Source organism: Callithrix jacchus, chromosome 1 (assembly GCF_049354715.1).
Source record: "Callithrix jacchus isolate 240 chromosome 1, calJac240_pri, whole genome shotgun sequence".
Taxonomy (NCBI): Eukaryota; Metazoa; Chordata; class Mammalia; order Primates; family Cebidae; genus Callithrix; species Callithrix jacchus.
The window spans coordinates 169,196,703-169,209,774 of NC_133502.1; the positions used below are offsets into that span (position 1 = coordinate 169,196,703).

Consider the following 13,072-nt stretch of genomic DNA (forward strand, 5'->3'; position numbering starts at 1 on the left):
TTTTCAAACAGCAGGCATCCCATAAGTATCTACTGAACAGCACCAAGCATAATAGGTCCCTTTCTTACCATTTCAGAAATAAATTGCAAAACAGAAAGATAAGTACCTCACTTTATGTGAATTTTTAGCATTAGCCATCCGTCGCTTTAATAAAACTATCTATTGCTTACTCAAGGAACTAATGTGAGAGTCACTCTAAGTTTATTGCCAAATTCAGTGTTTTTCCAGTTCTACCACAGTGAAAATTCAACCTCTTAAGTAACAAGATGACACAAACACATGTATAATTCTGTAACAAATACTTCCCTCACGGTTCCAGGGATGCTACTGTTAGAAAAATTAGACTAATGCTTTGGATCATTTTCAATACCCACAGCACAGCATAAATTTCAATATGCAAAACTGATTAATTTAATCAGAATAAAAATCACATTAACATATAGACCCACCTAGAGAATAATTTTAAAATGCAGAATTGTAGGTATTAACTTTCCAGGTAGTTAGAGAATTCAGTGAATATTTCCCATTTACTTTGACTCCAAGTCACGGCAGTTTTTACTACATTTCAAAAGTAAAGTTTGATGAGAGAAGAAAAAAAATTTTTTAAAGCAAGAGGAGCCAGGCGTGGTGGCTCACACCAGGAATCCCAGGATTCTGGGAGGCTGAGGTGGGTGGACTGCTTGAACCCAAGAGTTCTGAGACCAGCCTGGGAAACATGGTGAAACCCTGTCTCTACAAAAAATACAAAAATTAGCCAGGCAGTAGTCGTGCTCACTTGTAGTCCCAGCTAAACTCAGGAGGCTGAGGTGGTAGGATCACCTGAGCCCAGGAGGCAGAGGCTGCAGTGAGCCAAGATGGCACCATTGCACTCCAGCATACGCTACCTGGTGAGACGTTGTCTCCCAAAAAAAAAAAGTGGCTAGGCACGATGACTCATGCCTGATGCCTGTAATCTCAGCACTTTGGGAGGAGGTGGGCAGATCACCAGGTCAGAAGTTTGAGACCAACCTGACCAATATGGTGAAACCCTAAATCTACTAAAAATACAAAAATTAGCTGGGCTGTGGTGGTGTGTGCCTGTAATGCCAGATACTCAGGAGGCTGAGGCAAGAGAATCACTTGAACCCAGGTGGAAGAGGCTGCAGTGAGCTGAGACTGCGCCACTGCACTCTAGCCTGGGCGACAGCAGGAGACCCTGTCTCAAAAAAATAAAAGAAGAAGAAGAAAGGAAAAAAAATGCTAGAGGTGGTTGTGAAAACAGTGAGTCAACTGCCAGTAGAAGCTCCAAGCTCCAAGGTGATACTGGATCTTAATCTTTTTTTTGAAACAGGGTCTTGCTCTGTTGGGCAGGCCAGAGTGCAACAGCACAATCTCAGCTCACTGCAACCTCCACCTCCTGGGCTCAAATGATTGTCTCACCTCAGCCTCTGAGTAGTTGGGACTACAGGAGTGAGCTAGCACACCCAGCTAAGTTTTCTATTTTTTGTAGAGTCAGGGTTTTGCTATGTTGCCCAGGCTGGTCTCAAACACCTGGGCTCACATAATCTGCCTGCTTTGGCCTCCCAAAGTGTTGGGACTACAGGTATGCGCTACCTCACCTGGTCAACTGCATCTTAATCCTTAAAAATATGAGGCAAAAGAGACATAGGAAAGCCATCACCACAACAAAGGAAGTACATCAAAGCCTGGAAGAACTGGTGATGCTGTTCTAGCAATCAGGCTTGTAACAACAAGAAAAATAAAGCGTGAAATAACTTCAGGATGACAAACCAAACCATGAAATGCTTTAAATCAAATGTTTATTTTCTAAAGTTAGCAGAGTATCTAGCATTTCAGAGAACATAGCACCACATAATGTATCCCTTAATGAAGAAAAAAATGCAATTGTAAAACAGTCTTGAGAAATGATACATCTCAACATTAAAAATATTAAAACTGAGTCTGGTGAGACTCTTGAGGGAGACATAAGTTACTTAAGACTATATTGGCTTTTACAGGTTAATGAGCGATTAAAAAAAAACACTATATTGGCATGGCATCAAGTCAATCTATCTGAAAAGGACTCTAAGAAGAGCTATAAAATTGGGCCGGGTGTGATGGCTCAGGCCTATAATCCCAGCAGTTTGGGAGGCTGAGGCAGGCGGATCACCTGAGGTCAGGAGTTCAAGACCAGCCTGACCAACATGGTAAAACCCCACCTCTATTAAAAAAAAAAAAAAAATTAGTCAGGCATGGTGGCATGTACCTGTAATCCCAGCTACTTGGGAGGCTGAGGCAGGAGAATCACTTGAAACCTGAAGGTGGAGGTTGCAGTGAGGTGAGAACCTGCCACTGCACTCCAGCCGAGGCGATAAAGCGAGACTCTGTCTCAAAAAAAAAAAAAAGCGCTAAAAACGAATTCATACTTCTGTATCTGGTGATTCTACATTTAGGCTTCTGTCCCAAATGGAAAAAAACAGATAATTCAGTTAAGCTTTGTGTTCCCACCCAAACCTCATCTTGAATTATAATCCCCAGGTGTTGAGGAAGAGACCTAGTGGGAGGTGACTGGATCATAGGGGTGGTCCCCCATGCTGTTCCCATGATAGTGAGTGAATTCTCTTGAGAGCTGATGGTTTTATAAGTGCCTCTTCCCACTTCACTCACACTCCCTCTCTCCTGCTTCTTTGTGAACAAGGTGCTTGCTTCCCCTTTGCCTTCTACCATGACTGTAAGTTTCCTGAGGCCTCCACAGCCATGTGAAACTATGAGTCAATTAAACCTCTTTTCTTCATAAAATACTCAGTCTTAGGCAGCTTTTTTTTTTTTTTAAGCACTTTGAGAATGGACTAATACGTGCACCAATATGGAAATGGCTAAATGATGACTATTGATATATTTACACAAAGGAACAGTTTATACTGTACACAAATGTTTATTAGAAGTTTTCTTTGATTAAAAAAAAACACCAAGCATTTCTTATATATAATATAAGAAAACAGGCATCGGGATTATTAGTAAGAACTGCCTGGAGCTATTCTAAATGCTGCCTAAGAATTATTTACATTGCCTGTCAAAACATATTATCTAACACATGGGCATTACTTATATACAGAAACACATGACTATTATGAATGAAAAATAATATATATAATTTTAGATTTTTAATAATTACATTGTTTTATAAAGTTAATTGCCTAGTTTAAAAATATCCAACTCTCTATTCCCCGGCCCAAACTCCCAACTTCTGCTTCTTCTATTTAGAATCACAGGACTTCAGAGCAAGGAAGAAATATCTCCTTTCCACACTGCCACACCCAGCTATTTTTTCGTATTTTAGTAGAGACAGGGTTTCACCATGTTGTCCAGGCTGGTCTCAAACCCCTGAGCTCAGGCAATCCATCAGCCTTGGCCTCCCAAAGTGCTAAGATTACAGGCGTGAGCCACCGCACCCGGCCTCCTTTCCCATATTTTAAAGATACCGAGAGGATAAGCAATTCAGCCAAAATGATCTAACTACTTGCTAGGATTAAATACTAATGTTTCCACTGTTTTTTTCTCAAATATCAGTGTTGACAGAAAATTAAACAAAATTTAGCAAGATGGAGGACTATACATAGAGGAAACACAGAGAAAAAGTAATCAATAGCTTTATAATACACATAATGTTTAAGACAGTCTGAAGTGTTTTTCTCATAAAATTTTACAAAAATGATTGTGTTCTCTAGAGACAAGATAAAGGATACGGGTGGAAAATCCACTCAGGGATAGAGAAAAAAATGTCACTGTACATATCTCATATAATTGACACTTGCCATTCTCAAAGCTGAGAACTGGTTTAAGATCACACCCTACGAAATACAAAACAAAGCCAAAAAACAGTTCCAGCATCTCTTACCTGTACAGAGAAGTCCATCTTTGTAGTAAAGTGCATACACTCTGGCACTGTGTCCAATTAATGATGAGGTCTCAAAGGCTTCATGGTCCTCCAGTTGCTTCATTCTCAAAATAGCCTTCAAATAAACCTTCTTCCAGTGCAAAGCGTCTTGAACAGAATCATCTATCTGCCAGCCCAAATTTTTACATGCAGTCTGCCACACCTCTGTGCAGGCACTTATCACCTTATTCCACTGTTTAGAGACGAGGCAGCATGTGAGTAAAGTCTGAGGATCGAGCCATTTTAACAAATAAAAACTGAGCTCCAGGGGAAGGAGTTTGAGGAAGTCCCGCTTGAGGAGAGTCTCTAGGTTATTGGAGAGATGCCTGAGCTGGACTGCCCCACTCAGACTAATCAGGTGATCCAGAGTTTCATTTTTCTGCAAGTCCGTCAGAGAAAGAAATGTAACAGAAATGTTATCAAGCCATGTCTCAAAGTCCTTTCTCTCCATAAGGTTATGGAAAAATTTACCTGTGGCACATCAAAATATTGTATTAGTTCTGCTCAAAAAGACTGTTCAAGCAAGACTGCTAACAAATGAGGTATTAAAAGTTAGTGTAAAAAAATCTGCCATTACAACTTTATGCATAGTTACATTACAACATTAGTTAATACACTATATTTATCTGAACACTTTCCATGCACGCCAAAGAAAACACATTTGAGAAAACATACTTTATCAAATCATGATCTCCAAAACAAGTCAGTGAAACAGACTGGTATGTGTGACTTAATCCTTTTGAAGTCTAGCACATGCTACATGCATCTTCATGGTAATAGATTTACCAACAATTCATTACAAAACAGTATATTTTATAATACACCCCTCCTTCATCAAAACCATTAAAAACCAATTTCTTTAATTAATTCCTTAATACATTCTATTTGGGTACTAAAATCACAAAAGCAAGCACCAGGATGTGACAATCAGAAACAAGTATCCTGAGCAATAACCTGAGACACTGATTATCATGGCAGGCACCACCTGTCACCAAAATCATAGAACTGACTACCTGCTTTTGCAACAGATGTTCAGCTGAAAAGGTTTAGGGAAGAAAAGTAAGCTGGTGTAGTAAGTTATCTGCCTCAGGTATTCTGGGTCTTCCAACTTTTTTATGGCACTGCCTATTTAGAAAATGAATTACCGAAGACCTTATTTGGCTGTAGTCTGTTTTTATAAGCCTCGTATGAGCTAGTGACAACTCTTAACCACAGGCCCCAGAGAGTCATGAGGGTCCTGGAGGCCTACACAAATAAAGCAAATTAATAATCCTGATGTTTATAAAACACCAGAAAATAGGCATTATCATCTTCACTTTGCAAATGAGACTACAGGTTAGAGAAGGTATGTGATTTGTCTATATTCACAGAGCTATTAAATAGTTGCAGAACAGACTGGATGCCAGTGCTCTCAAGATCAGGATACCAAGCTCTCTCTCTAAAGTGAGTGACAATCAGGAGAACCAAGATCTGGTGATAAGATCTGGGGGTAGTGTGTCTACCCAATAGACCATTTTCTCCCTTAGGAGAATGCCAAATTGCTCCAGAGCTAATTTTAACAAGTAATTTTTAAAAAGTTGTCCTGCATTAGTGTCAACAGGCATTAACTCATTCTTAATAATGATTAAATTAATGATAGATTAAAAAATAAACCAGTAAAAACTATCTTTCTCAAGACTGTGTGTTGACTATATGTTAATGCTGGGTGATGGGCGCATAGGGATTTATTAATCTCTTTATTTCCATATATTTAAATAGTTCCAAGATTTAATAAAAACTTTCCTTCTAATTTGAATACTCAGTTTCTCACAAGATTGTCATACTAATTTAAAAAATATATGTCCAAAATTAACCTAGAAAAGGAAAGTTAATTGCTTTCCAGACATATCACCTGGATCAGGTATACACAAAAAGCAAGTTCTCATCTTCCAACTTTGTTAATGTAAAGTGAAAAAAATCCTAAGTGCCCAATATCAAATTTGGCAAAAACATTCTTAGACAAATAAGCAGTCTGATTTATTAGTAAAAGCAACCAAATCTTGCAATCACATCATCTGCTAATTGTTTGAACTTCTGGAACTGTGACTAGACTTCAAGATAATACTTTCGAAGCCAAAGAGTTTGGACTAGAGAGGATTTATTAATTTGTATTAAAAATTTACCTAGCTGACAAAAAAATCAGATCACTAAAAGTTTTATCAACTTATCACACAATAAAAAGCCCCCTCCTTCCTCTAAATCCTAACAACCCTCTTATCTATATTACATTTCTGGAAAAGATCTACTATTAAAAAATAACAATTCACAACAAAACAAAGCAATTACCTTCTGTGGGCATCTACACAATGTCACAATAGCTAGTTAATTAATACTGGTCAATTAAAAACACACACCAAAACACCTGCTCCAGAAACATTTTGAACAGTGAAAAGTGTGGTGTGGGAGGCTTCCTCCATCACAACTATACATACCTATATACACACATACATACACATGCCAACACACATCTATTTTGTAGAAACGGTTGTATTTATGTGAGCTGAATTGTTATTTAAACAGCTACAAGGTGGCCAGGTGCAGTGGTTCACACCTGCAATCCCAGCACTCTGGGAGGCTGAGGAGGGCAGATTATGAGGTCAGGAGTTCGAGACCAGCCTGACCAACATGATAAAACCCCGTCTCTACTAAAAATACAAAAATTAGCCAGGCGTGGTAAAGTATGCCTGTAATCCCAGCTACTCGGGAGGCTGAGGCAGGAAAACTGCTTGAACCCAGGAGGTGGAGGTTGCATTGAGTTGAGATAGTGCCACTGCACTCCAGCCTGGGCAAGAGAGGCAAGACTCCATCTCAAATAAATAAATAAATAGCTACAAGGCAAATTTAGAATACCTATTAAAATATTATCAGGTTCTCATCATCCACAGATATCTAAGAGACATACTACAACATGCTAAATTAATGTGTCCATGACACCACTAAAGATTATGGACAGTTTTTTCAGTGAGCACCTTTAAAAAGCTCGGCCATGTCTGAGATTCATATATTCTCCTAACTCTTAATAAAAAAATTTTTCCCAACTCTTAGATTGCCTTTAAAACCATTCAATCTCTTGTAAAACTGAGCAGTTCACCTCTGATTATTCTGAAAAAAGCATTTTTTTTTTCTTAATAAAGGAGGTCTCACTAACTGCAGAATGCACTATTTAAAAAAACCAATTGTTTCTTTTCTAAAAGGATCAACTAACTTTGGAGGGAGCTTTCTAAGGTAACAGGTCTCAACTGGACTCTTTTAGACAGTCTCTAGAAATACCATATACTGGTTGCACAAACATCAGGAAATGGGATTTCAATTAACATGAGAAGCTTTTAAATCTCAGTGCTTTCCAACAATAGAATAGCTGCCTCCAGAGCAGTGAGTTTCCCATTACCACAAACAGTCAAGGACAGCTGGACACACAGGCAGAATGTGATAAATAAAAATGCTTTGGAGGTCGAAATGCTTTACTGATTCAGCCACTTCCTATGTGATTATGGGCATGTCCAACTAACTTCTAAGCTTCAGTTCTGTCATCTGTAAAACGGAAGCTTTCATCTAACTTGAAGGGTGGAACTCAGAAACATAGGAGGGACATGCTTAGCACAGTGTACACACTCTAGAGGATTAAAACTCAAATGATACTTTTTGTTAGTTTTATTACTATGATTACCTGGCAGGCAAGATTTTTGTGACACTGAGGCTGAACTAGACATGACCACTACCATCTTCTTCAACCCTATCATCACAAAGTTTCCCTTAAAAACACCTGGAAGAGGTGGTCTGAAGGTAGTCAGTTATCTCAGTTGATTGTTCACAGTCAGTTACAGACCGAACTCCTTGTTCTACTCTTTCCCTCCTTCTCACTACTGCACTTGATTAGTCTTTAAAAAAAAAAAAAAAAAACCTGGAAGAAAAACTCAAGGGCTCAAACTTACTAGGGGTTTAATTTTATAATGAAGAGCACTCATTTGTTTATTAGAGGCTCTAGTTTCCCTGCAGGTGCCTTATACTAGCCACATTCCCTGTTGTTTGCCCCCTTGCCCCAAGCCCCTATCTGAGAGTTAAAACATTCAACTTGCCCTCTTGCTTTCAGTATCAATAATCACAAACCTCTGAGGAAGTGGGTCATGTAACAAAAAGACTCCTAAATTGGAAGATGAGAGCCTGGGGTTAGTCTCCCTCAGGTTCTGCCATTATGTTACCTTAGGCAACTGGCATATTTATGTTGCTTTTATTTAAAGAAAAAGTATCACTGGTAAACATTATCTCATTTGATCTTCATAACCTCATGGAAGGTATCAATAATCCCACCCTTACCTAACATAATGAGGAACTTTATGGCTCAAGAAGTAGAATGGCTTTCCCAGAATGGCATAGGAAGTAGCAGCCTCAATATACAATAGCCTCAAAACCTACACTCTGAGTTATTAGAGAAAGAACCTTCTGGATAAAACAGTGTAGGCCAGGCGCGGTGGCTCATGCCGGTAATTCCAACACTCTGGGAGGCCGAGGCTGGCGGTCACGAGGTCAGGAATTCGAGACCAGCCTGATCAACATGGTAAAACCCCGTCTCTACTAAACACACACACACACACACACACACACAAAATTAGCCGGGCGTGTTGGCACACACATGTAACCTCAGCTACTCAGGAGGGTGAGGCACGAGAATCGCTGGAACCAGGGAGGCGGAGATTGCAGTGAGCCGAAATCGCGCCACTGCACTCCAGCCTAAAGAGCGAGACTCCGTCTAAAAAAAAAAGTATAAATACGTTTTCCCCTCCTACTCCATCAGAACCTGGCCTAGTCAAGAGTGCAAGCAACGTAATTGTTAGTGGCATACCGAAGGAGGTTTCCTTTCCCCCCCTCTTTTCCTGACAAAGAGTACAGAGGCTTTAGAAATGTATACACATGTATAAATTTACATCTGCATAAAATGTAATCTGAATATTCAAAAAACTGATAACTCTGGTTGCCTCCAGAGAGAACTGGGGAGCTGGAAAACAGGAATGAGGGGTCCCTTTTCATTGTATATTTTTAAAAACTGAGAACCACATAAGTATAATACACTATCAAAAAACAGCCTTTAGTTTTAAGGTGAATTTTTTAAAGCTTTGAAAGAATACAAATAATGTTTATAAAATACGGGTTCTGCAACTCCACTTGTTGCTGGGTGACCTTGGGCAAATCACTTTACATGCCTCACTCCCTGTTTCCTCACTTGTAAAATATAGCCACGAAGAGCATTACCTACAAGGGTTTTTATGAGGGTTAAACAGGACAGTGCACGTAGAGCGTTTAGCACAGTACCTGGCACACTGCAAGTCTTCAGTAAATGTCAGTTAGCATTATTATTTAGCATTAATAGTTACCTTTGCTTTAATTCGAGAAGCACCACACATACACACCTGTTTCCATGGCATACCCACAATTATCGCGCAGTACAGCGCTTTGTACTTCATAAACCACCTCATCACACTTCATCTTTCAAACGCTTGGTAGCCCTGGGACATCACAGTTAACTCATTTCGCAGCTAAGGAAATGGAAGCACTAGGAGGCAGTAACTCCGAAACCCTATTTTCCCATTTCTAAAATCCAGATCCCAACAACCCATTCGTCGCTCCCAGGTCCCTCGCTCCCGGAATCGTGTTCCGCGCGGCACTGACCTGAGCGAGCGCCCCGGGGCCCGGGACCTCGCGCCGGGTTCACAGCTACCAGGCGCGCTCGGGCCGCCAGAGCCTCGCAGCGGCCGGGTCCGCTCCGCAGCCATGGCGCCTGCAGGGAGAAAAAGACAAACCGCCAAGGCGCGGCGGGTCAGCCGAAGCGCGGGCGCCTGAGAGTCCCCTCCCAGACCGGCTCCGCCTCGCATACAAACCTGGACCTGCGGCCGCCGCTCCCGGTCCGCAGCCTCACAGGGGAGCGGCTTCCGGTGCTGCCTACGTCATCTCCACGCGTCCGTCAGCCCCGCTGCGCCCGGCGGAAGCGGCTGTGCTTCCGGTCCCTGGCCCAAGGGGGGAAGGTGGGAGGTGGTGGGTTGTGGGAGGCTGGAGGCCGGGAGTCGGGGTTGGGGAAGAGCGTCCTAGGAAGCTGGGCGCGCGTTGCGCGGCCCCCAGGGTGCTTAGACTGGGTACAGACTAGAGCAGAGCTTCCCTTCGTACCCATACATCCGGGTTTGCACAGCGCTCTTATGTCCCTCCTCCAATTCAATCTTGCACCAACTGCAGTTTTTCTTTTCTTCACTTTACGGAGAGGGAGCTGCGGCTCAGAGAAGTTAAGAGACGTGTCCAAATTCATACAACCCGTTGAGCACCTCTTTTATCCGGAATACTGTTTTGCGAGTAAGTTTAGTGAACAAAAAACACAAAAATTCCTGACCGCCTGGGACATCTATTAGGAGGAGGAAGACCGATAAATTAAGTAAGGCATCTGTGATGTGCTAAGGAGAAAAATAAAGCAGGGTAAGGAGGTTGGTGAATGAAAAAAGACAGTCAGGTGACATAGATTTGAATGAATCGCAGCATTTACACTCTGGCTGTCGCCTGGGTACTTTACCTCTCAGATTGCTTCATCTGCATAGCAATTATAGTAAGCTACCCACCCGAAGTGTCTGAGGATTTAAGGAAATGAAGTATGCAAACCTTTTAGCGTCAGGAACTAAAACTGAGCTAAATTTCATGCACTTTCTCAACATTTTTTGTGTACCATCTCAGTTCCCACAACAACCCCACAAGCTAGTTACTATTATTAGGCCCATTTTTAGAGATGGGGAAACTGAAATCAAAAGATTTAGGCATTTTGCCTAAGGTTATAGTAAATGGCTGTCATAGGATGTCAACCCAAACCGACTTCGGAGCACAAGTTATCCCCCCCACCCTTTTTTTTTTTTTTTGCTGAGGCAGAGTATCACTCTGTCGCCCAGGCTGGAGTACATACAGTGAGTACAGTGGCACGATCTTGGCTCACGGCAGCCTCGACTTCTCCAGGTTTAAACGATCCTCCCACTTCAGCCTCCAGAGTAGTTGGGACCACAGGCGCGTATCACCATGTCTGGCTGTCTGTGTGTGTGTATTTTTGTAGAGGCAGGGTTTCGCTATGTTGCCCAGGCTGGTCTTGAACTCCTAGGCTCAAACAATCCACCTGCCTGGATCTCCCAAAAAAGTGCTAGGATTACAGGGGTCAGCCACGATGTCCAGTCCACAAGTTATCCTTGTTTCTCTGTAAGGGTTCCTAAACCATATACATATACACACATATTCACATGCATCTTATACCAACACTGTCCAGTAAGACTTTTAGCAATGATGGAATTGTTCTCTTGGTGCGGTCCAATAAGGCAGTCACTAGCCTCTTGTGGCTACTAACACTTGAAAAGTGCCTGATGTAAATGAACTACATTCTTAATTTTACTTACTTTAAATTTTAATAGCCACATGTGGCTAATGGCTATCATACTTGATAGCACAGTCCAATAATATAACATAGACAATAATAGAGACACATATCCAGTAGACGGTAGTGCATGGCCAAGGTTCCAAGCATCCTGACTTCATCTAGGGTACTTGAAACATGGGAAATAAAAATTGATTGTGTGGGGTGGAAGTCAACTATGGTATCCTAAAAGTAAGTTCTCAAGACAGCACATTTGATTTGTTAAGCAACAGGATGCCACTCTAGACTTCTAAGTCAGAGAGTGACTGATGACAGCATTATAGGACTTTTAGGAAGACATGGATATACAAATTGGAGACTTTATGACAGGGAAGGCAGTACCGGGGTAACCAAGAAAATCAAGCACCCATATCTCTTTGGAGCAAATATTCTCAACCCCAGTACTGAGTTTGATGAATCAAATAAAAAGTCCAGATGGAGCTTCCCTAGAGATAATATTGTTTGGATCTCTCATAGACCAGGAAACCAAACTGCAAATTTAAGCCCAGAGGAGATCCAGGAGGAAAATTCATGACTATAAAAAATTTTTTTAATTGCAAAATGGAAGTAATATTTAATTAAATACAAGACCTATTCGATTGTTAAATTCAGCATATATAAAAATTCCCTTTCATTTTGAGGGAATAAAACCTTTTGGGTCAATGGGAAACTTTTTGGAAACCCTAGCATGGGAAAAGGTCAACATGGGTACCTCAACCATAACAGGAGTCTGTGTTCAAAGTATCAGTTAGCTGTTCAACCACATTCCGATACTGCTTGTAAGATCAATAGAAACTAGGAAACAACCACCAGAAAGAGAAAATTAGGTGATTCATGGTCACAAGCCCTCTTCCCACTCAGGACTAGGGGGCAAACGCTCAGCAACTCAAGAGGAGAAATTAGGTGACTCATGGTCACAAGCCCTCTCCCCACACAGGACTAGGGGGCAAACACTCAGCAACTCAGAATTACTTGGGTATATAAGCCTAGGCAGCCTTAGCTAACAACGGCAACCCTCTTAGGTCCTCTTACACCTTTCCATGCTGTGGAAGCTTTTACTTTCACTTGCTCAATAAACTGCATTGCTGCTCAGTCTCTCAGTCGGTGAACACTTGTTTGGAGCTGGAACACTCACCATGGGTGTAAGACCCTCTGCTCAATTCTTCGAGCAAGGGAAGCCAAGAACCTGAGCCTGGAGCCCAAGCTGGGTATGGAAAAGGCCCTCCTCAGGGCCATCTGTAAACTGTACAGCATTAGATCCAGTTACAATTTGAAATGTTTAGGTTAGATCTTTCCCACTTTGTAAAAGTTTTCAAGATTGTGTGATGATTGTTGAGAAAACAAAGCCAACTTTAAATATAAGAAGTTATTCCTAGCCAAATAATAACAAAAGCTGTTGTAAATGGCAGGCAGGAAGATCAACATGTTGGATGTTGAAGTAAAGGATGAAATATAGCCTGGCATGAGAATAGAATCCTCAGTATAATTGCTTGTGTGACAGGTACATGGAAATATGCTGAATGTTGTTTTGTTGCTTGAAATAAACTTGCTGATAAAAATGACGTTTAGGATAATTCCCACACATGCATGCTCCAGGGAAAGAGAAAACATCAAATTTTAGTTTCTTCAGTTCCATCTAAAATGGACTATATGTTGTCTTCCTTTTTTTTTTTTTTTTTTTTGTGAGGTGG

At 41.2% G+C, this 13,072-nt stretch overlaps 1 protein-coding gene across 4 annotated transcripts in view; it reads right to left on the reverse strand.

Moving 5' to 3' along the window:
* FBXW2 (F-box and WD repeat domain containing 2) overlaps positions 1-9,866 on the reverse strand; it is a 32,264-nt gene extending 22,398 nt beyond the window's left edge. For 2 of the 4 annotated variants that reach the window (XM_078375399.1, XM_017975830.5), the window contains exons 1-3: positions 9,829-9,866; positions 9,620-9,728; positions 3,878-4,387 (exon numbers count right to left, since the gene is read on the reverse strand). In XM_078375399.1, the coding sequence (XP_078231525.1) occupies positions 3,878-4,367 (490 nt within the window). In that variant the 5' untranslated portion in view covers positions 4,368-4,387; positions 9,620-9,728; positions 9,829-9,866. Of the gene's footprint in view, positions 1-3,877; positions 4,388-9,360; positions 9,558-9,619; positions 9,729-9,828 lie in introns of those variants that run through there. The other 2 variants (XM_078375403.1, XM_035255939.3) reach the window with 2 other exon arrangements.
* Positions 9,867-13,072: the final 3,206 nt, after the last annotated feature.